The 25,921-nt window shown below is 34.1% G+C and overlaps 1 protein-coding gene across 1 annotated transcript in view; it reads left to right on the top strand.

The window, feature by feature from the left end:
- Slco6a1 (solute carrier organic anion transporter family member 6A1) overlaps positions 1-25,921 on the top strand; it is a 121,397-nt gene that overhangs the window by 54,728 nt on the left and 40,748 nt on the right. Inside the window, exons 7-9 of the mRNA XM_076857679.2 lie at positions 283-395; positions 10,430-10,574; positions 25,074-25,269. Of these exons, the coding sequence (XP_076713794.2) occupies positions 283-395; positions 10,430-10,574; positions 25,074-25,269 (454 nt within the window). The remainder of the gene's footprint in view (positions 1-282; positions 396-10,429; positions 10,575-25,073; positions 25,270-25,921) is intronic.

The following is a 25,921-nucleotide window of genomic DNA, read 5'->3' on the forward strand; positions in this document are numbered from 1 at the left end:
TAGGAACTATATTTCAAGTATTTATTAGGCATTTATATAACTAGTAGTTATAGTATTGGACAGTGTTAATATGGAAAATTTTCATTATCACAAAATGGTCTTTAGGACAGCACTGTTTTAGAAGATGTGTCTTACTTAATAGGATTAACTTTAGATTGTTTAAAAATAATTCATGTCCCTTTTCATTACAAACTGGATTTATCTGTGTGTGTATGTATGTGTTATATATGTATTTAACTTATTTGAACATGTCATAAAATTCTGTTGCTTGTTAACATATAGGTACAGCAAAAATAAAAGCTATAAAACGTAAACAACAGACTCATTTGTTTGGTGACAAGATTAAAAATAAGAAATTTGGACCTGGTATTAAGGACTTGTTTGCTGCTATTGGGGTAAAGTAAATTACTTTATATGAAAAATGAATTAAGTTGATCTTTGCAATTTTCTAATAGTGGACTTAAGAAAGTAGCCATAAAGTGTTCAACTTAAGTCTGGATGAAACTTTTGGAGTCTTATTATTAAAATATTCCATTTTCATATAATGGGAACCAGGACCCATCACACTCAACTGTCATTACCAAAAGTATGTTGGTGTGAGACACTGATATCAGGTATATTCTATTTCTTTTAATTTTGTTTTTATATGATTTTGTGTTTATTTTTCCCTGAAGAAATAAAAATGGCATTTAATGAGATGACAAGTAGTCATCAACATTATATTTTATTATGTTTAACTCAGTGAGAACAAATCTGGAAGTTAACACATAATACTGTTGAGAGCCACAGCCGAAGGGGCTCCAGCAAACTTTCAGACTGCCAGCTGATGATTGGCTCACAGCGGCCCCAGCAACACCTAGCTGATTGGCTCCTCTGTGGAGATGCTCATTGAGCTGTTTCCCTGCCCTTTCAGACTACCAGCTGATGATTGGCTCACAGCGGCCCCAGCAACATCTAGCAACATCTAGCTGATTGGCTTCTCTGCGGTGATGCTCATTGGGCTGTTTCCCTGCCCTTTCAGACCACGGAGCTGCTCATTGGGGGACTTTTTTGGCTCCGCCCATGCGACCCAGCCAATGGGCCTCAAGAGCAGGAGGATTGTGGGAGGAAGAGGTGGTTGGGGTGTGTGGCTTGTGGGAAGCCGGTGGTGGCAGTTGGACTCTGAGGGTTTTTTCCTGAGGAGCTGTTTTCTTTGTCTTGTGTGGTTCTAAAAATAAAGTTAGTTTCTTTTGACAAGTGGCTCCTGAATTGTGCCCAGCCAGACTGCGGCATAATACCACAAGTACCATATTCCATGGAAAATGTCTCATCATGATGTGAAATGGAGCACTCACACCTATCATACAGTCATCATGATGGCATAAAACATGCCAACTTTCAAATAGTGAGATTCTACTTTTCTATTCTTATAATTTTATATTTTATGGCACTTGCATAATTTTATTATACATTTATATTATATCAAATCCTATCTCAGATTATTCTGTAGATAAAATTCATTCTCTCTCTCTCTAAATTAGAGCATTATATTTATACATTGTAGTTGGGTTCATTTTAACAGAATCATACATTCAAGGAATTTGGCTTCAATTCCCCACTGCCTTGCTTTCACTCCGCTTATTTTAATTCCTCTACTATACTGTTCTTCTTTGTGTTCACTTATCTATTGATTTAACTATTTTTAATAAATTTTATTTGTTCAAGTTATTTATACATGACAGAATACATTTATGCACTTTCATATATTATACATAAATGGGGTATGATTTCTCATCTTTCTGATTGTACATGTTGTAGAATCAGTGTTCCTGAGTCATATATGTACATAAGGTAATGATGTCTGTTTCATTCTGCTATCCTTTCTATCCTCATACCCCTCCCCTTCTCTCACTCTCTTCTACCTAATCTAAAGTAACTCTATTCTTCCATAGTGCCCTCCCCTATTGTGAATTAGCATCTGAATATCAGAAAAAAAAACACATTTGGCTTTTGTTTTGGGGAGGATTGGCTTATTTTACTTAGCATGATATTCTTCAGTTCCATTCATTTACCAGCAAATGTCATAGTTTCATTCTCTATAGCTTAGTAACATTGCATTGTATATATATATATATATATATATATATATATATATACCACATTTTCTTTATCCATTCATCTATTGAAAGGCATCTAGGTTGGTTCCTAGTTCAGCTGATGTGAATTGAGCTGCTATAAACATTGATGTGGCTGCATCACTACAGCATGATGATTTTAAGTCCTTTCATTATAGACTGAGGAGTTGGATAACTGGGTCAAATGGTGGTTCCATTCCCAGTTTTCAGAGGAATCTCCATACTGCTCTCCAGAATGGTTGCACCAATTTACAGTACCACCAGTAATGTATGAGTGTACCTTTCCACCCACATCCTCAGCAACAGTTATTGTTGACTATATTCTTGATGATTGCCATTCTGACTTGAGTGAGAAGAAGTCTTAGTTTTGATTTGTATTTCTCCAATTGCTAGAAGGCTAAACCCAAGGCCAATATAGTTCTAAATGTAAAAAATTGAAAGCATTTTCTCTAAAAGCTGGAACAAGACAAGGATGCCCTCTTTCACCACTTTTATTCAACATTGTCCTTGAAACTATTGCCAGAACAATTAGAAGAAAGAAAGAAACTAAAGGGATACAAATAGGTAAAGAAGAACCTAGATTATCACTATTTGCTGATGTTGTGATTCTATATTTAGAATATCCAAAAAATTCCACTGGAAAACTTCTAGAACTAATAAATGAATTCAGCAAAGTAGCAGGATATAAAATCAAAACCCATAAATCAAATATGTTCTTATACATCTGTGGTGAATCCACTGAAAGAGTAATTTGGAAAGCTACCCCATTAAAATAATGAAATACTTGGAAATCAATCTAACAAAAGTGGTGAAAGAACTGTACAATGAAAACTACAGAACCAGGGGCTGGGGATGTGGCTTAAGCAGTAGCGTGCTCACCTGGCATGGTGGGGTGCTGGGTTTGATCCTCAGCACCATATAAAAATAAAATAAAGATATTGTGTTCACTGAAAACTAAAAAAATACACATTAAAAAAAATCTCTCTCTCTCTCAAAAAACAAACAAACAAACAACAACAACAACAACAACAAAAACTACAGAACACTAAAGAAAGAAATTGAAGAAGACCTTAAGATGGAAACATCTCCATGCTCTTGGATAGGCAGAATTAATATTGTCAAAATGCCCATACACCAAAAGCATTATACAGATTTAATGCAATTTCTATTAAAATCCCAATGTCACTCTTCATAGAACTAGAGAAAAAAAAACAATCATGAAATTCATTTGGCAAAATAGGAGACCCAGAAGAGCCAAAGCAATCCCGCAAGAAAAGTGAAGCAGGTAGCATCACAATATCAGACCATAGACTATACTGCAGAGCTATAGTAACAAAAATGGCATGGTATTTGCACCAAAACAGAAACATAGACCAGAGACAAACCCACATAAATACAGTTATCTCTTACTATACAAAGGCATCAAAAACATTTACTGGAGAAAAGATAGTCTATTCAATAAATTATGCTGGGAAAAATGGAAGGCCATATAACAAAATGAAATTAAACCTCTGCATTAAACTCAACTCAAAGTGGATCAAAGACTTAGGCCCTAGAATAGAGAGCCTATTAGAAGAAAATAGAGCACCTAATAGAAGAAAAAGTAGCCCCAAATCTTTAACATGTCGGCTTAGGTTCTGACTTCCTTAACAAGACTGTAAAGTGCAAGAAGTAAAATCAGGAATCAATAATTGGGACAGATTCAAACTAAAAAGCTTCTTCTCAGTGAAAAAATCAATAATGTGAAGAGAGATCCTATAGATTGAGAGAAAATCTTCACCACATGCACCTCAGATAAGCATTACTCTCTAGGATATATAAAGAACTCAAAAAAACTTAACACCACCACCCCCCCCCAAAAAAAAAAGCAACCCAGTCAATAATTGGGCTAAGAAACTGAACAGACTCTTCACAGAAGAGGAAATACAATCAATTAACAAATATGTAAAAGATTCTCAGCTTCTCTAGCAATTATCTACTAATTTTCTAATGGTACTTTTTTTCTACTTTTAAATAAAGGGGAAATTTCCTTTGGCATATTTATATATGCAGGTAAAATGATTTGGTTAAATTTCTTCCATATTTCTTTCCCTTTTAAGTCCTCCCCACTCCTCCTCGTTCTCCTTTACTACTTCACTGATCTTCTCTATGTATTTATGACATCCAATCTCCCTACCCTGCTTTCTTTCCCTTATTTTGCTCTACCTTCCACATATGAGAGAACACATTCAATCCTTGACTTTCTGACTCTGGCTTATTTCATGTAGCATGATGCTCTACATTTTCACCCATTTACCAGCAAATGCCATAATTTTATTTTTCTTTATAGCTGAGTAAAACTTTGTTGTGTATATATACCACATTTTCTTGATCCATTCATCTATTGATGGGCATTTTGATTGGTTTTATAATTTGGCTATTGTGAATTGGGCTTCTATAAATATTGAAGTGGCTGTATCACAATAGTATACTGATTTTAGTTCTTTTAGATAAATCCTGAGGAGTAGGGTAGCTGGGCCACATGCTTGTTCCTTTCTTACTTTTTTGAGGAATCTCCATACTGCTTTCCAACCAAATGAAATTAAACCTCTGCATTAAACTCAATTCAAAGTGGATCAATATAAAGCAATATATAGATTTAGTGTAATCCCCATGAAATATATCAGTGTTACACCAACAATATATCAGTGTAACTTTTTGCCCTAATGCTTTTTGGTAATTGCCATTTTGACTAGAGCGATATGAAATCTTAGTGTAGTTTTGATTTGCATTTCTCTGATTGCTGGAGATGTTGAAATTTTTTTCGTATATGTCTTGGCTATTTGTTTTCCTCTTTTGAGAAATCTCTAATTAGTTATTTTGCTTATTTATTGATTTTTTTGGCATTGAGTTTTTTGAGTTCTCTATATATTCTGGATATTAATCCCCTATCAGAGGAGCAACTAGAAAATATTTTCTCCCATTCTATAGGCTCTCTTTTCCCACTTTTAATCAATTTCCTTTGCTGCACAAACTTTTAAAATTTGATAACATTCCACTTATTGATTCTTTGTTTTATTTCTTGAGCTTTAAGCATCTTATTGAGGAAGTCAGTGCCAACACCATATGATGAAGAGTTAACCTTATGTTTTCTTCTAGAAGTTTCAAGTTTTATAGTCTAAATCTTAAGTCTTCAATCCATTTTGTTTTAACTTTTGTGCAGGGTGAGAGATAGGGACTTATTTTCATTTTTCTACATCTGGATATTCAGTTTTCTCAGCACCATTTGTTTAAAAGGCTATCTCCTTTCCAACATATGTTTTTGGCATGATTTTCAAGTATCAAATGACTTAAGTACGTGGGTTTGTTTCTGTGTCTTCTCCTCTATTCTATTATTCTTCATGTCTATTTTGATGCTAATACCATGTTGTTTCTGTTACTATAACTCTGTAGTGTAATTTACCATTGGGTATTATGATGTCTCCTACATCACTTTTCTTGCTTAGAACTGCGTTGGCTATTCTATGTCTCTATTCTTTCAAATGATTTATGGACTGTTTCTTCTAGTTATGTGAAGAATGCCTTTGGTATTTTCATGGGGATTACACTAAATGTATATATGGCTTTTGGTTGCATGAACATGTTATTAATTCTGCCTATCCAAGTTCACGGGAGGTCTTTCTATCTTCAAATGTTTCCTGTAATTTCTTTCTTCAGTGTTCTGTAGTTTTCATCGTAGAAGTTTTTCACCTCATTGGTTAGATTAATTCCAAGGTATTCAATTTTATTTTACCTTATTTTTTGAGATTATTGTGAAAAGGATGGTTTTCCTGATTTGTTTCTCAGATGAGTCACTTTTGGAGTATAAAAAAGCTATTGATTTATGAGTGGTGATCTTCTATACCTTTATGAATTCATTTGTTAGCTCTAGAAATCTTCTGGTGGAACTTTTTTGGGTCTTCCTGATATAGGATCATGTCATCAAAAAATAAAAGTAATTTGATGTTTTCTTTTCCTATTTGTATCACTTTAATTTTCTTCTCCTCCTTTATTCCTCTGGCTAGAGTTTCAAGGGCCTATATTAAATAGAAGTGATGAGAGTGAATATCCTTGTCTTGTTTCTGATTTTAAAGGAAATGCTTTCAGTTTTCTCTGTTGAGTATGATATTAGTTTTGGGTTTGTCACATATAGTATTTAAAATATTGAGGTAATTTCTTCTATCACCAGTTTCTCTAGAATTCTTAACATGAATGGATGCCAGATTTTGTCAAAGGACTTTTCTTTATTGGGATGATCAGCTGATTCTTATTCTTAATTATATTTAATTGGTGAATTCCGTTTATTGATTTTTGTATGTTAAACCAACCTTGTATCCCAGGGATGAAGCCCACTTGCTTATGGTGTTTTATACTATGGTTTGTAGTATTTAATTAAGGATTTTTGCATTGATATTTATCAGGAATATTGGTCTGTAGTTTTGTTTCCTTGATGTGTCTTTGTATGGTTTTGGAATCAGGGTTATACTGACTTTATAGAATGCACTTGGGAGTGTCCTTTCCCTTTCAGTTTCATAGAATAATTTGAGAAAGACTGGTGTTAGTTCTTTAAACTCAGATAAGAATCCATCTGGTCCTGGACTTTTATTTGTTGAAAGGCTTTTAATTGTTGCTTCAAATTTGTTATTTTGATATTGGTCTGTTTATGTTTTCTCTTTCTGATTCAATTTAAGCAGATTATATGTGTCTAGAAATTTGTCAGTGTATTTTAGATTTCCAGTTTATTGGAGTATAAATTTTCAAAATAGTTTCTAATGATTCTCTGATTTCAGTAGTGTCTGTGGTGATATTTTCCTTTCCATCTCTAATTTTGTTTATTTGGATCCTCTATATTTATTTTTGTTAGCTTTGCTAAGAGTCTATTAATCTTGTTTATCTTCCAAAGAGCCAAGTCTTTGTTGTATTGATCCTGTGTATTGTTATTTTATTCTCGATTTTATTAATTTTGACTATGATCTTTATTATTTTATGTATTTTACTTATTTTATAGTTAGTTCTTTCTTTTTAAGGTCTGGAGATGGAACATAAAGTTACTTATTTGGAATCTTTTTATTTTTCTTTAAATGATGACACTCAATGTTATCAATTTTCCCCTTAAAACTGTGTTCATATTGTCCCAGAGATGATTTTGATATGTTGTATCTCCATTCTCACTTGTTTCTAAGAATTTTATTTCTTCTCTCATTTCTTTTGATCCATTCTTCATTTAAAAGAGTGTTTTTCAATCTCTATGTGTTTGTGTGGTTTCCATTCTTTTTCTTGTTGTTGATTTCTAGTTTCTTTCAATTATCATCTGATAGAATGCATGGGCATTAAATATCTCTCTCTCTCTCTCTCTCTCTCTCTCTCTCTCTCTCTCTCATTTTTTGTATTTTCTAAGATTTATATTGTGACCTAGAATATTATCCATTGTGGAAAATGTTTCATAAGCTGCTAAGAAGGTAAATTCAGCTGTTTGGGGTGACATATTCTCAAGTTTTTATTAGGACTATTTGATTTATAGTATTATTTAGGTTAGAAATATCTATATTGCTTTTATGTTTTGATGACCTATTGGTGATAAAGGTACATTTAAAACAGTTAGTATTATTGTAGTAAGATATCTCTGAGATGTAGTATCAAGGAGTATTTTTTTATACAATAGTACACACTGACATCCATGACATATGTAATTACTATCATTATATCTTCTTTTATTGGATGGATCTCTTTATCAGGAGGCAGCGGCCTTCTTTTCTTCTTCTGAATATTTTTTTTTTGCTTGAAATCTTCTTAGTTACATATGAGATTCTTCTGCTTTATTTTTGAACTCCTTTTGCCTGGACTATTTTTTCCCATCCTTTTACCTTCAGCTTATGAGTGCCTCTGCCTATGAGATGAGTCTCTTGAAAATGGTTTTTAATTAGATCTTGTTTTTGACCCATTCTGCTAATCTGAATCTTTTAATTGGGGAGTTGAGATCACTTACATTCAGTGTTATTATGAATATGTGTTTGTGGTTTCCTGCCATTTTGATTTTTTTGCTTTATTCAATTCTGTCCTGATTCTAATGCAGTTGATTAATATTGATCTTCATATATTTGGGAGCTTTGGGATTAGTTTTGGGATCTTCTGTGTGCAGTATATCTTTGAGAATTCTTTGTAGTGCTCATTGGTAGTTTTATTCTCCCTTCATAATAAACATTAACTGATTTTTCTTACCTCATTTTTTTCAGATTTTATTCCTATGTTCTCCATATTCTAATCACTTTCTTGGTCCTGATCATATCAAGTATGTTATCATACTGCTTATTTGTATATGCTAATCTATTTATTTAAACTGTCCTTCTCTCTTTTCTTCATTCCAAAACAAACAAAATTCCCTTTTTCACATCTTGTCTTATTTTTCTAGGCAAAATGACTTTCTCCTTAATGCTCCAGAAAAAAAAAAAAATACACACATGTGCACACACACACGCACATACACACACAAACAATGTTTTTTAGGACAACACTGTTTTAGTAGAATGTGTTCACACACACACACACATATTTAACACATATACATATATATTTGTTTTAATTTTTATATTAGTCTAGTTCTTCCTAAGATAAATGGCTATAGTTGTATAAAATAAGAACGTTTTAACTTGTTTCTATTTGACAAGTGTTATTTTGTCAAACCATAAATAATTTCTATAATTGATTATATTTCATTAAGATTTTATCAAATTTTAATTTCATCAGAACACTACATGTACCTACTTTAACAAAACAGAAACCAACAATTAGTCACAAACTCTTTGATTTTTTAAAAAATAAAATACAATCATTAAAGTGCACTTAAAATTTGAGCATAAGTGTTTTAAGTTTTTTTTTTTCCTTTTTAAAAGAATGCTTTTGTTTTTGTTTTTTGTAATGGGATATTTAATAACTGGGCCACATCCTCAGGCTTCTTTAATTTTTTTTAAGATAAGATCTAAGTTGCTAAAGCCATCACTAAGTTTCTGAGGCTGGCTTTGAACTTGCAAACCTCTTACCTCAGCCTTCCAAGTTGCTGGGATTATAGGTATATACCATGAAACCTGGTCTCCCTCATATTAAATACCTTAGATTTAAAAAAGCGATATTAAAAAAGAAAGACTATTTTATAACATAGAAGTGCGAAAATATTTGTTAGACAAGATTTAAATAATGTAAAATGTACATTCAAATTTTACAGATTAGATAATATCAAGTTGAAGATTTCTGTTCTAAGAAGAAAACTAGACAACATTAATAGATTAGTAATAGAAAACTAAATCCAAGAGATTTTCTAAAATGAATATGGAATTCTTGGAAAATCTACACAAAATTTATGACCAAGTCAGAAGTCATGTAGCCTTGTTTACCTGGTTGAGACAGTCATAGGCCTTTCCAAGATCAATGACTGTTATTGATAGAATAGTTCTGGAAGGACTTGCAGAACCAAAAAAATTGCTCTAAAAATTTTGGATAGTGTAAGTTGATACATGAAGAAATTGGATCTTGTTTATACTGAGATGCTAACGCAAACAGATACCTCGGCAGAATGATCTGGATATTAGAGAAATGAAGTATTAAGTCCTAATATTCTAGTAACTCCATTCAAGGATACATAATTCCAAAGATATTCCCTCCGTTAGATACTACACTAAAAGTACGTGCACAGTAATTTTTAAGATAGCCACGCTTATTAGAGTAGGAAATTAAAGGCAATATAATATTCATTCTTATGGGGATGGATAAATATAGTGATATCATACTATCCCAATTAAGATAGTACTCCAAAGCTGAACTAGATAAATATGCAAAATATATCAGTGAGCAGAGTTTTACCCAAATCTTTGCAACTAGCTACTAGGCCCACAAATAAAACTTATAGGTGGTATGGAGAGCACATAAAAATGAAAGTGTACATTTTACAGAATGGGTATATGGGTTAATTGTACATTGTATAATTGCATATATATGTGTGTGTGTGTATATATATATATACACACACACACATATATATATTAATTTTTTTTTTTGGTGGGGTTCTTTTTTTCTCTTTTTTGGAACTGGAGGTTGAACCCAGGGCTTTGCAAATGCAAGGCAGACACTTTTTGAGCTACATCCCAGCCCGCATATATATATATATATTTTTGATAATTGCATATATCTATTTCCCTTTATATTGGGGGAGGTAAATTTTTATAGATCCTTAACATGCATGGGCATATCTATTTGTCTTAACTAACAAAATGTAGTAATTACTATATAACTTATTTCTACTTCAGATCCTACTGAAGAATCCAGTGTTTTTATGCAAAGCTGTGTCCAAAGCCTCAGAATTCTTAGTTTTGATTGGTGCTTCTGAATTTATACCTATATATTTAGAAAATCAGTTCATAATAACACCCAGGATGGCAGCAACACTTACAGGTAAATTTTCCTTCTCACTGTGCTGATTTAAAAAAAATTGCATGAACTCTACATATATATGTGTGTGTATATATATACATATATGAAATATTTAATGTAATTAGAAAATAAAAAGAGCAATGTATGCAAATGTTGCAAAAGCACCATTTGCCAAAATTTAAGAATTTGAATTCTTTGCTATCACCAATAATTTTTAACACATCAAATTTTAAGGACATCATTACATCACTGTCTAATCCATTTCTCCTGCTCCTTTCCCTTAGATAGCCACTCTATTAAAGTTACAGTGTGTACTTTTATACATGTTTGCTCACATTTTCTGCTTGTCAGAAAATATATATTCAATATATTTCTAAAATTTGTATATAATTTATACAAACTCTTCTACTTTTTTTCATCAGAAATTATGTTCTTCAGAATCATGCTGATCTGTAGCTATTTAATGCATCTCAATTGTGCTATGGGATTCTATTCTATGAATACATCACTTTTTGCATTATCATATTAACAAATATGAAGTGGCCTTTAATTTCTTACCTTTTAACCAATGTAATAATAGGTTTGTTGATATATACTCATTTATCAATGTTCTTCTATGTTTCAACATTAAAGAACAATCACTATTGTATACATCATAAATTTTACCCGTTATTGAGAATTTGGCTCTCCAAAACAGATTGCTAATGGAATTGCTCTCCAAAAGAGATTGCTAATGGAATTCATTGTTATAAGGGTCTAGAAGTAATGGGAAAGTGGTAAAGATAATCAGTTTTAGTGTAACAAATAAAAGAAAAATAACAAGGTATTTGTTATTAAAATTTGGTTAAAATCAAAACTAGAAAAGAAAGAAAAAAGACATAAAATATTTGGCTAAATAAAAAGCAAATTTTAACCTGTGGAGAAAACTTTTTTAAATTAAAAATTTCAGTAGATTTTTCTATTAAAAGACTAGCATTGTTGAATTACATATTTTCCAAAAAGCCTAAACATGATGCACCTCTGTTTCCATGGCCATTATGAAAAATTTTTCCATGAGTATACCACATTATTGATTTGATTAACCTAACCAACAGAAATTGGAACTAAATACATTCAATTTGTTTCTTATAGTATTTAATTCAGCCTAACAGTTTCAAAGACATAGGATGAGACCACCTACTATATTGACCTCGTCCATTGACCTTCAAGATTCTGGACCCAGTCAGCTGAACAAATCCTTTAGCACTAGGCTTCCCCTTAATATTCTATTATTAACCTTTTCATGTAGCCTGAGGTGCTGGTTCAAGTATAACAAAATACATTAACAATAGCCCATTCCATGTTGGCCTACAATGAAGAAGGTTTGGGTAATTCTGTAATTTGTAACGTTGATCAGTGAGTGAGGTTTACCAGAGTGCTTTCCAGGGCTGAGATGGTGTCATTGATTATTTCAAATAAAATCAGAGACAAATTTTGTACCACCTTTTCTAATTGGATAACTCTAATTGTAGAGATAATTTCTCTCAGAATTAATACAAATAATGGTAATCAAGGGCAACTTCCTTTCAAAGAGATTTCCATGGACATCTGAGACTACATGATCTACTCGTGTGTTTATTTGACTGCTAGATCATCTCTTATGACTACCCCTGTGTTCTTGATTAAATAATTTTCATTGGGCAAGTAAATATTGTCAAATAATTTTGAGTCTGATTTGGTCTAACCCAAATGAGAATATTAGTCCTCAGAGCTATTGGGTCTCTAGATTTCAAGGCTTCAGTTTCAACAGGAGGCCAGTAATAAGTTAATAGTTGTTTTACAGAATAACTGTTTTAGAGTGTCAGCTAGTCCTAAACATCAAGTGGAAACTTCCTCTCCTTCCCTCTGCACAGTATCATCAGTCATTAGGACTTGTAGCTCAAAGGGTTCATTTGACTTGTAGCACCTCAGGGTAGATAGTATGCTATAGCTTGCTGATTGGCTTTGATGTAAATTTGTGAGTTATACACACTATGGTTAGGTAATAAAAGACCAAGTGGAATGCTAAAGTAAGACATCTAAAATCTCTTAATTTCTAGCGCCTGAAAAAATGCTCTCAACCTTTTGTTTGGAGAGAAGAAAAAACATCAGTTTCTTCTTGACTGCCAGAGAGATAGAATATTGTGAATCTCTCAGGATAGTCTTTGAGAAAATATGATGAGAAGCCTTGTGGATTTTTGCCACAGCCCCATCTCTCAGCTGAGGCCATTAATTCAGGAAATCACTGGCAAGGGGGCAAGGAGGGATTGAGAGAAGACAAACAGATAAACGTTTAGAAAGAAAGCTGGGGTCAGGTGGGACAGTATCCTTTGATAAAAGTATAATGCCCCAGAGCTAGCTTGGCACATTTATTATATAGGTTTCATCAAAAGGCTATTTTGGGGAAAGTTTCAGCAAAGCAGGCAATCTGAAGGGCATAGGACTGGCAAGACATTAGGATTATTTATCTTGTTATGTTCAGAATTCTCCATCCCCAAAAGTTGGTGTCTGAGCTCAAGGTCCATAGTGATAACATGTGTGCACCTTTGCACAGAGCCTCCTCAGGCTGGGTGTCACCATTGCAACTGGGCCATCTTGACCTGCACCTTTGCATAGGAAGTTCCCAGTTCAAAGCAGCCTCGAGGCAATCAGAGAGATTCAAGTCACTGCTCTACACAGATTTTGTTGAACATTATCAGTTACCTTTGCTAGTAAAGGTGTAAAAATAATTAAGTCAGTGTTATTGAGTCTGAGGCTTCTGATCCTCTAGCCAACTGAATACCATCTGTTAGTGTAAGGTCCAAACCAGCATGTAGGGGTACTCAGACTAAATCTGACCTGCTCCCTTGTAGCAAATAGCTACAGACAGTTTAGGTACCTCTGAAGGTGTACTGAAACATGTATTTGAGGCCTTATAGCATGAATGATAATTGATCTTTATCTTCGGGTAGGAGTGGGATCCAAAAGCAGGCTTTGGCAATGTCCAAGATAGCATATAAAGTGCCATCAGTTGGTGAACTACATTTAGTCTTGTCACTATGTCTCAAATAACCAGGGCTGTAAGGAGCAACCCCTGAATTCAGTAGGTTGTCAATTTCCTCAAACCTCATGTTCCTCTTACCATTTTTAATTGAATATAGAAACTATTAAATTAATATATTTCATGTCTTCCTACTCTTGCTGCATTTTAGTTAGTATCAAAATCTGCAACTCCCCTTTTTAGTTATTTTAAGTTGTTTTTCATAGACATACACAAGGAAGGCACTTTGAGTTCTGATATTAATGAGTTCTGATATCATTTGGAGTATCAGAAGCTTTTAAATTAGAAATACCAATTAACATCAATGTACTAAAACCACAAGAAAAGTACATTGAAATTTTCTAAAGAACCACCTACAAGATGGGTGCCCCTTCTTTTCAGGTGCAGTAAGAATCTAAATTCAATTCAATGTGTAATCTATGACTTCACATAGGAGTTTTTTTTATTTTATGGAAATCTTCCTAAGAGGATTAATGAATACTTGTAGCACACAGGATACATGGCATAAAACTCTGAGATAATTTATTACTGTCTTATAATAGATCAATAGTTAAAATAACCATAAGATATATTGAAATTTAATTTCAACAAGAAATTATACACTCCATTCCCTCCATACTCTAAGCAAATCAACTAAAGTTCTGATGGATCTCCTGGTCACTGCACATAATGACTGTAAATTTCCTTTTTTTTTTTTTTTTTTTTTTTTACACTCAGTCTGGTTGCACAACTTTGTTAAATGTTGTGTGAAAGAAAAAGGAATCTTTTGTGTAATCACAATGAATGTTAATAATAGTGGTTACAATGGGGTCAGACCTCAGGTTATGGTCAGATTGACAAGGAAGTGCTTCTGTCTTGCGTTATTTTAATAATAACACAGCATCTTTTGTGGAAAAAAAAAAAAGAAGGGAACAATGGAAGAAAATAGTGTCATAAGAACCGAAGTAGAAGACATACAAAGCTTCCAAACACTAGAAAAAAAATAAGAATAAAAAGTTACTTCTTTGAAAAGATTAATAAAATTGACAAAGCATTAATAAAATTGAGCAAGAAACACATACAGCATAAAATAAGTGAGAAGATTAGATGGTAATGCACACTACAAATGTTAGAAGAATAAGACCATCTTTGAAAAATATTTCATGTGTAAGTCTAATAGTATCAGGGGAATGGAAAACTTACATAGAAGCACAATTTAAGAAAATAGAAAGTATAAATGATGTTAAATTTTTAGTGAGATGACATCCACCATTTCAGAGCTTCTTTTATAGTCAACCCAAATGTAAAATAGCCTTACCAGTGATTCATTTTAACCTTTAAGAAAAAAAAAAGACACACATTTTACACAGTGCCCTCCAGATAATTAAATACATAGCAAACACTTTCTTCCTGTTTTGTAAATCTACCATAAATTTGATAGACAACCCTATCAAGAACAATAAAACAAAGGAAAATTTGATTTTTTTTTGTTTCCAGGATTTCTTTTGGTGATTTTTCAGAATCTCACCTTTTGAAATGCATTTTCATATCCTGCATTTTCTCCTTCAGTTCATTCCTTAGATCTTTCTTCAATTAATTAATCTTTTTAACAATTAACTTTTAAAATTCTTTACCCATCATTTCCTCCACTTTGACATTTATGTGATCAAGTATTGGAGAGTTATGAACTTTTGAGGGCACCTTGTTTTCTCATATAACGTGTATCTATCTCTATGTCAATTTTCGTATGTGCACTGGAAGTATTATATGTTTTAATTTCTTCTACTGTCAAACAAGGGACTTTTTAGTGAGCTCCTTTCTTTTTTGCTACATGCTCTGGCCTCGGTATATATCTAAGTGTCAGTACTTCTCAACATGATTATGCTGTGATGTTCAGTCTTTAGCACCACTGTGAGATCTAATAATCTCTAGTAACTGCAACCACTTCAGAATGAAGCTATATACTAACAGACCTTAAAATACTTCCTGAAAATATTCTTCTTGACTTTACTAACCTAATTGGAAAATGGGAATCATGCTGTAAAACCAGCTGAGAAATTAGGTATTAAAGAAAAAAATATATTGTTATACTATATAGGGCATGAAAAGGGAGAAAAAAAACCCCGGGGATATAAAGAGAACCAGCTGCTGTAGAAAGAAAACAGACAAAGGAAAAATATGAAAAAAGAAGGAATAATTTCAATTAATGCTTCAAAACGTTAAAAGAAACACATAGAATAGGATTAAGGGATATAATATGAAATAATAAAGATAAATGTATTAAATCAATACTGAAGGTAATGCCTGTAATATCAAACACAAATTCTAAAGATATGTAAGTTATTCTGTGCTGAGCTATTTGAGATGAAGAGACTTGTTGGTCCTTTCTGGTTTGGATTTCATGAGGTTTGGGAGCCTTTGTAATTGCCCACACCTCAGTTTTACCTCTAAGTTTCAGTGGACTGGGAAGTAATAACCTAACCAACACACTTCTGACGCAAATCTAGGAGGCTCCCTCCATTCTTTGGTGTGTCTGTGCACCAAATAGCTTTCTGGTGGGGATGGGTCAGAGGGAGTAACCCCTAATTTTCTGTGGCCTAGCAGCCAGGTCTCTCCCTGGTTGGATATGCAGTCTTGTGGTATCACTTCATGTAGAAATGTTTCTTCTTCCCATAGCTGTCAGTTCAGGTGTGAACTTGCCTGAGTAGATTTCAGAGTATGTGAATATAACAGAGATGTGGTAGTCAGTGGTAGTGGCACTCAGTTGCCTCTGGGAGGTGTGGGGTGTCTGCCTCTGGTGGGGGCAAGTGCATTGGTGGGCATGCATCTGGGAGTGTTCAAAGGTGGCTGGTGTCTGAAGGGCATGTAGCTGTGGGCTGCCTGGGTATGTGTTTACTTCTGCCAGCTGCTGTGGAATGTACAATGGCAAGCTCACTTATGAGTGCTCTTGGCAGTAGCCATGTCTATGGGATGTTCATCTGCAGGCCACTTCTGTGATGCATGGGCCACTACTAGGACACAGGGGTTGGAGGTGGACTTCTCCCACCTGTCAGGGCACACCATTGTTGGCCCTCCTCTGAGTACATTGGACAGAGGCTAGCACCTCTAAGGCATACATCTTTAGGCCATTTCTGTGGTACACATAGTACTGCTCAGCCACAGGCAGCTTCTGCCATCCACTGTGGCTTGTACAATTATGGCTAACTACTGGGGCTGTTTCTGCTCCCTAGGTGCTACACTCCCTGAGAGTGAATTGCTCTCTGTTCTACTGCACCCCTATGCCCTTGTAAGTGAAGGGAGGGGAAATGGCAACCTGCAGCTATGAGTGATCCTTCTACACATATTGCTCAGACAGCCCATTTCAGTGGTACACCCTATGGTAGTATTTGATGCTGTCTGTAGATGGGATAAAACTGATTAAATATAATTGCTTCTAATGAAGTTTTTTAGGTGTGGTCTCTTCAAAATGACTATATGGCACAGGTTTCACCAGCAATTTGAGATAATCTGTGCACATTTCACAAAATGTCCTTGTAGTCCTTGCCCTAGCTGAACATAGTGTGAGTTTCTACCATTGTTGCCAAAGTAAGTTTGTAAGTTTTGCCCTTGCTTTTTCTCACTTTGTTACTCTACTCCACTGACTACCCTGGTCTGGATTTGGGATTAGCAAATTCTTTCCTGTTTTATATATCAGTAAGCAGAATTTCCAAGTCCCTCCAAATCTCTGACTGTCTAACTTTGTGTCTTAATGGATTTCCTCTGTCACCCACCTCTCTGCTCATTTATTCACTCACTGCTTTGATTCTAGACTCTGGAGTACTTGAGATTTTCTGCCTATTTCCACTCTACCATCTTTATCTATGTTACATAAAAATAAATGATTGCTGGGCACAGAGACAACTGCCTGTAATCCCAGTGGCTAGGGAGGTTGAGATAGGAGGATTTCAAGTTCAAAGGCAGCCTCAGCAAAAGTGAGATGCTGAGCAACTCAGTGAGAACCTGTCTCTAAAAATACAGAATAGGGCTGGGGATGTGGCTCAGTGGTTGAGTGCCCCTGAGTTCAATCCCTAGTACCATAAATAAAATAAATAAATAAATAAATAAATAAATAAATAAATAAATAAATAAATAAATAAAAATGGATTATGCTGGGGGCAGTGACTCAAGCCTGTAATCCTAGCTGCTCAAGAGGCACTGAAGCAGGATAATCACAAATTTAAGGCCAGCTTCAGTAGCTTGGTGAGAACATATCTCAAAAGAACAATAAAAAAGGATCAGGAGGGATATAGTTCAGTAGTGGCATCCCAGGGTTCAATCTCCAGTACCAAAAATATAAAAAGCAATAAAATTTCAAACATGATATTGACTGAATAAAGCATACCACATAAACCAGTTTTTAAGAAGGCTGCAATAAAGATCCTCTGGGCATATGATAGTGTTCTATTTTTATTATATGCTGATTATATAGGTATGTTCACTTTGGGAATTCACCATTGTGTACAATTATTATTTATGTACTTTTATATGCATCATGAAAATATTTAATTCAAAATGTAATCTGAAGTTATGTGGATTATTGAATTTTCAACTCTTTGGTTTTTGTTATGGCATTGGTCTTGTTGTCCACGCCCCCCTCCCCCGCCCAATAAAGCTCATGTGTTAGGTGATGAAGCAATGTTCAGAGATGAGAAGACTGAATTATGAGAGCTCTGACCTTATCAGTGAATTAACCCATTTTATTTATTAATAATTGGAATTGGCTACTGGGTAGTTAACTATAACAGGTGATACATGGCTGTAGGAAGAAGGCCATTGGGGGTGTGACTTTGAAGACTGACTGTCCCTGGACTCTACTCCCCCACCCCCGCCCTATGTATCTACTGAAGTGATCACATTTTTTGCTTTGATAGTATTTATAAGCTGTATTATATTTATTGACCTACGTATGTTGAACCATCCTTGTATGCCTGGAGTGCAACAAACTTAATCATGTCATACAATGTTGTGCTATTGAATTTGTTTTTTAAGTATTATTGATAATTTTTGCAGCTATGTTCATCAGAAATATTAATCTATAATTGTCTTTTTTGTTGTGTCCTTGTCAAGTTTTAATAGCACAGTAATACTGGCTTCATAAAATAATTTTGGAAGGGTTCTTTCTCTTTCTATTTTATGGAATAGCTTAAGGAACGTTGGTGTTAGTTCTTCCTTAAAAGTGTAGTAAAATTCAGCAGTGATGATATCCAGTTAAGGGCTCTTCTTTGATGGGAAATATTTTATTACTGATTCAATCTTAGTACTTGTTATTGCACTATTTCAGTTTTTTGTTATCTTCTTGGTTCAATTTTGGTTGGCCATATGTGGTTAGAAATTTGTCCATTTCTTCTGTATTTTCTAACTAATTGGCATATAGTTTTCCAAATACTCCCTATTTACTCTTTGAATTTCATTGGTATGTGTTGTAATGTCATCTTTTTTTGTCCCTGAATATGGGTCTTCTCTCTTTTTCATTTGACTAGTTTAGTTAATGTTTGCAAATTGTGTTTCTCTTTTCCAAGAAACATCTCTTTGTTTCATTGTCTTTTGTATTCTTCCTTTAGTCTGTCTTTTATTTATTTTTGCTCTTTATTATTTCTTTCCTGTATTGATTTTGTTTTTATTTTTCAAAGATGTATCATTGCATTATTTATTTGAGATCTTTTTATTTTTTGATGTAGGCTCTTAATGCTAAAATAATTCCTTCTAATGATTGCTTTTGCTGTGTTCCACATGTTTTAGTATGTTGCTCTATTTTCCCTTGATTCAATGAATTTTATTTTATTTTTTATTTATTTATTTTTCTTGGTTTTCTTTTGTACTTTTCTTTTTCTTTTTTTAAAATTTTTATTGTTGGTTGTTCAAAACATTACATAGTTCTTGCTATATCATATTTCACACTTTGATTCAAGTGGGATATGAACTCCCATTTTTATCCCGTATACAGATTGCAGAATCACATCAGTTGCACATCTATTGATTTACATATTGCCATACTAGTGTCTGTTGTATTCTGCTGCCTTTCCTATCCTCTACTATCCCCCCTCCCCCCTCCCCTTCCCTCTTCTCTCTCTACCCCCTCTACTGTAATTCATTTCTCCCCCTTATATTTTTCCCCCTTTTCCCTCACTTCCTCTTGTATGTAATTTTGTATACCCCTGAGGGTCTCCTTCCATTTACATGCAATTTCCCTTCTCTCTCCCTTTCCCTCCCACCTCTCATCCCTGTTTAAATTTCTGATTTTTTAATTATCCACTGTGTGTTTTTCAGTCTCTTGAGTTCATACAATTTCTGTTTCTCTTGCTTTTTGTTACTTGTTTCACTTTTTTGTGATATGAAAAGATGCAAGAAATTATTTCAATTTGTGGCCTAACACATGGTCTATTTTGGAAATTTTTCCATGGGTTGAGGAAAAGAATGTGTATTATATTGCTGTTAGATGGAAAATTCTGGACATGCCTGTTAATTTCCTTTGATCTATCTTGTAATTTTATGTGCCTTTGTTGATTTTTTTTTGGGGGGGGGTCTGGTGAGAATTTGTTGGTGAGAGTATTATTGTATTGGGTCCTGTCTCTCCCCTTGTACCTGGTAATGTTTGTTTTACAAAATTGTGTGCTCCAACATTTAGCGTTTATTATCATTATACATTTTTGATGAACTTTTCCCTTGATCAATATTTTAAAGCCCATTTTCTCAGATGTAAGTAAATTATTACTACCACCATCATTTACTTGTAATATAATTTCCCTCCTTTTACTTTAAATCTATGTTTGTCTTTGCAGGTGAGGTAAATTACTTGTAGGTAACATATTGTTGGATCCTGCTTCTTAATTTACCCAGCCCAATTATGTCTTCCACTAAAGAAATTAAGATCATTTACATTCAGGGTTATTCTTGTTGCCAACTTATTGCTTTCCTTAAGGTTGTTTTGAATATTCTGTGTTCATTCATTTTTTCACTTATTCATCTCAGAAGATGGATGGTTGAATGTACTGATAATATTTGATTCTTTCCTATTTTTCATTTGTGTGTCTAGTCTTCTAGTAGAATTTGTTCTTTCTTATGCTATCATAATTGTGCCCTTCTTTCTTCCTCTTCTGGGTGTAGAAGTTTCTTAAATATCTTTTTATCTGCTAGTGTTCATGAATTCCTTTATTTATGTTCTTCTGGAAAGATCTTTTTTCTTTCAGGGTTTTTTTTTTTTCCTTCAAACACTTTAAATACATACCTTTAGAGTTTTTGCCTCAAAATCTGATTTTAGTCTAATGTCTGCCTTTAAAGACAACTTGATGCTTCTCCCCTGAAAATTTTGATGTTCTTTTCTTGTCCTGCACTTTTGGCACTTTGTATCCACAGAAAGATACTTTTCTTTTCATGAGCACTTGGGTTTCTAAATGCCTCCTGTACTTTAATGTCCTTGTCTTTCCCAAGATTTATGAAACTTTCTGCCAGTATTTCATTGAGTAGGTTTTCTTTGCTATCATTCTGCAACTCTTCTCTCTTGTCTATTCAGATTACGTATATTTTGGTCTTTTAATGATATCCCAGAGAATATGTACGCTCTGTTTATTCTTTCTTATTTTTTTCTTTACCACCGTCTGGATATGATAATTCATTAGACATGTCTTCAAGTTTTGATATTCTTCCTTCAATTCACTCTAGTCTATTTGTGAGGCTTTCAACTGAGTTTGTTTTTTTAAATTTGAACAATTAAACTTTATATTTCCAAGATTTCTGTGACTCTTTTTTATAGTCTTTCATTTTATTAAAAATTTCATTCACATCCTGAATTATGTTACTTGATTCATTCAGTTGTCTATCTGTATTCTCTTGGAATACATTGAACTTTTTTAAAAAGTTTTTTAGAACTTTATTTTATGTATAAAGAACGATCATGTTCTCTTTCATTGGGAAATCCACTCGAGGAAGATCACTTAGTCCAAATTAATGACGTCTGAATCCTTCGCATACTGACAGAAACACTGCCAGCACATATTGAGGCTGTATTTCCAGATCAGACCTGGCGGGTTCCAGCATCCGCAACAAGAGAGAGCTCCCTAGCCGAATTTTCACGGGTGGCTCCAGTGGAGCTGTTAGTAACCCATCTTGCATTCAAGGGTGCAAAGGTACATTGAACTTTAAATCATTGGTCTTAATTCTTTATCAAGAATTTTAGTCACTTTCATACTTACTGTGGTAATTCTGAACTTTAGGTGATGACATATTCCCTTGTTTTCTCGTTTTTTTTTTTTTTTTTTTTTTTTTTTTCACCTTGGGTACTGTTTGTTGTTGTTTTGTTGAGTATCTTCAGTTAAATTTCATACTAGATTCTCTAGTTTAATATCCCTGTAGCTTCTCTGTGATTTTTGTTTGTTTGTTTGTTGTTTTTTAGTTTAGAATATATTTCATTGAGGTTGCAGAGACCTCCTGTCTCTGCATCTCTTGAAGGAATGGGAACCCTCTGGTTCTTCAGGAGATATGGTGTTGGCAGCAAAGTATATGGGTTGTACCCTCTGTGATTACTCCTGTTATGGGTAGCCCCCATCATGGGTTAGAAATTTACATAGGTCCTGCTTACAATAGCTCTAGTACTTGAAAGTGATTCTGATACTGGTTCAGTTGCATTGAAGGGTCCAAAACTCTAGTCCTATGACTGGAGACTTTTATAGATCTAGTTGCTTTATGGGAGAAGCAAGTGCTAGAAATCTATCTCCCCCTCTGGGGGACTCACCTTCAGACTTATCAGCTCTAGGCAATCTGATCTGGTGCAGATGCAACCAATGTAGAGTATCCACATCCATCAGTGTCATACACCACTTTGTTTTCCCTTTATGCTGCTGCTGTGGAGGTAGCTTCCATCTATGTATACCCATCTGCGGCAGGTTGACCACTAGAAGCTCATGTATCCCATTTTCTTTAAATAGAATTGTCCTTTAGGGTTTCAGTGGGACTGATTTTGGCTGAAGCAGGGTTTAATTCTTCTCATCTGATCTGTGAGTAAGCTCAAAGGCAGAACACCTACCCAGTGGCATGAAGCCCTAGACTCAATACCTAGCACTGGAAAGACACACACATACAATTTAAAAATAAAAATATATAAGAAAGAGAATGAAGAGGGAAAATAATAGAAATCAAAAGTAAAAGAAAAAAAGAAAAGTGTGAAAGAAAAGAAAAATCCAACTAAAGAATGAAAAATAAGATAAAATAAAACTGAGAAATAAAAAAGCAATCATAACAAAAGATAGAATAGTCAGAGGGAAAAGCAAGTAAAAAAAATTCTTCTAATTGAGGTACTTTGAATACCTTTCTCTGGGTCTCCTAAGAGTGTAATCTGCTAGGTATGAAGGTGGGTAATGGGTTGTAGCTGTAGCTCATTTTCCTTCCACTCTGGTCTTGCCAAACTAGCTGAGGCAGAATGAGGGCTGTATCCTGAAATTACATGTTAAGATAATGTTGACTCAGCCCAGGGTATTTTCTCTCCAGACGCTTTTAGTCTGTGCACCTGGGGCATGGCTGAAGTCCAAGCTGCTGTGAGCCCATATCACTGACTGAGTTTTGATGAATATGAAACCCACTGGATATATATTTGCTCTGGGTGATTTTAGTCTGTGCATGAACCCAGAGGCATGGCCAATTTCATGATTATAGCAAAACCTTTTTCACCAATTGAGATGTAGTAGACACTGGGTGGGCATATATTAGCCCTGAAGGATTTTAGTAAGTGCACCTGGGGGCGTGGCAAATGAACAACACATGGCCAGTCCCCAGAATGTCTCCAAGGATTGCAAGGGCAATTGAACCCCACCAAGTTCTGTGTTTGGGAGAGGCTGTGTTTGAGTGATTTGCCAGCCCTGATTGTGGCACTTTCAGACTTGTCCCCTGTTTGAAGCAACACCATTGCTGAACAGCTATATCCTCCTCTCCACTCCCCTTTCCCTTGCAGCCTATGCTCCCTATAAAATAAACCTCTCAGTGAATTTGTGTCAAGGAATCTCCCCCAAGCTATAACTGTCCTGTATGCCTCTCATCTACCCAAAGTGGCCATGTGTCAAAGTGGTTCCTGAGATGTGATTATGCTGTTTTATGATCCCCAAAGCAGTTTAGTCCTTAACAGCAGAAACTTCCTTAAGATGATTCCTGGCTATAGCACTCTGAGAGAAGCAATTTCTTCTTTAAAGATTGTTTTTTTTTGTTGTTGTTGTTGTTGTTGTTGTTTTTTTTTTTTTTTTTTTTTTTTTGTAGATTTCATGTCACCAATTTATTTATTTGTAGGGTGCAGTGTTCTGTGCTATACTCTTTCTCTTTCACCTCTGCCCCCATTAAGGGAAGAGTCCCCTTTCCCCAACCTAGAAGTGTTGCCAGGAGCTGGGATATTCCACTTTTCTTGTTTTGTTATTCTCTTTAGTCTTGGAATCTACCAAGTTTCATTTCCTGTGCCATCATTTCCCAGTGCTAACCCACAGCCCCTTATCTCCATGAGAAGTTCCATCCTGTGGAGGAGCAAACCATTGCTGGTGTCTCTGTATACCACCTTCTGTCTCCACCTGAATTTTTATTTGAACAATTATGTTTCTTAATGTACAGGTTTTTTATTTGTTCTTTCTTTACCCACCTGATTTATTCTTCCCCATTCTTCATTTTTATGTCATTTACTTCTCCATTGTTATATCTTTTTGAACATTCTGAAGTTGTTTACTATTTTCTGGTCATTATTAGACCTTCTATGACATAACTTTTATCTGATGGTTTTGAATTTTTTGGTATTAATTTTCTCTTGCTATATTCCAATTTAATTGCTATATATTTGTAGCAGAGGGATTGCATCAATGTATGCATTTACTGTGCTATCCTCATGGATAATTTTCCAACTGTATTTCTCTTTCTTCATTTCCTTCTTTTTTTCTCCTCTTTCTGTGTTTTCCTTTATCTAATTGTTATGTTTAAATGGAAAACCATATCTTATGGTGGCTATTATGGAGTCCTACTTTCATTGTCAATATTGAATCAATTTATAAATACAATGGTAGCTTGGTGAAATTTTTGTTCACAAATCTCTGTTTGAGATCTCCTGTCACTTTAGTCATGCCTCTTGAAATAATACATAAACACAGAGAGTAGCTAATAATAGTTTTCAATAGGACAGCTCCCCACTTAAGTTTGGCATGAGTTAAGTTTCTGGTATATCTTAAATGCCATTAGTGTATAGAAGTAAAATATTACCATATTGTTCAAGAGCCGGTTACACCTATGCTTTAACCCTATCACAAGTTTGTATTTTTCATAAGGTTCAGGTTTGTTAAGGTATTTATCATAACTTTAACTTTTTCTCTTTTAATTTAAAACTATTCTTGATGTATGTTAGAACAGGTGGGAAGTTATCAATGTGTGAATTTTCTATGATATCAGCTGACTATTTTTTAATGGTATTTTTCTCCTCCTCTTTTTAGGTGTTATATTAATTCCAGGATGTGCACTTGGCCAGCTTCTGGGAGGTATCATTGTGTCCAAGTTACAAATGTCTTGTAAAGCCCTTATGAGATTTATCATCATTACATCTCTTTTGTCAATTATATTTTTTGTACTTATAATTTTTGTACACTGCCATCCAGTCCAATTTGCTGGAATCAATGAAGATTATGATGGGTAAATACAATTTTGTATATTATATTTTTAAATAAGAAACCATAAACCTATTTCTCAGGCAATTAATTTTACATCCAGTAATGCTTACATGTTTATATCACTCTTATAATTATTAGGTATGTAAAAGAATTATAAGTCACAGTTTTAATTTTCATTTTAAGGTCACAAATATTATGAGATCTGGTGATGACTGCTCATTTAGTTATAAATTAATAGAGAAAATTCACATTAAAATCACAGAACATAAAAGTAAAATTTTGTGTTAGGATTGATAACAATTAGGGGATGGTACTAACTTCTTTACATGGTAATTTTACCTTGTGTTCTTGAATTGGATTGTCTGCCTTCTTATGGATATCAGAGAATGTATGCAAAGAGAGTATCTCTTTTAAGTCAAATATGCACAAATTCAAAGAACTTGGCATAGGTTGATATTAATATTAGGATACAAAAACCAGAATTGAAAAGCAAAAGATTGGGAAAATAAATAAGCAAGGAGAATAAAACATCTACTTCAAGCTATAACAAGAGTAGCTAAGGACAGACCAATGCTCAACAAATATTACCAGTGCTATTGGATAGTCACAGGTCATAAAGCATAACTTAAGCTTCACTCATTAAACAAGTTTCTGAATCATAGATTTATGTGTAT

This window comes from Callospermophilus lateralis, chromosome 5 (assembly GCF_048772815.1).
Source record: "Callospermophilus lateralis isolate mCalLat2 chromosome 5, mCalLat2.hap1, whole genome shotgun sequence".
Taxonomy (NCBI): domain Eukaryota; kingdom Metazoa; phylum Chordata; class Mammalia; order Rodentia; family Sciuridae; genus Callospermophilus; species Callospermophilus lateralis.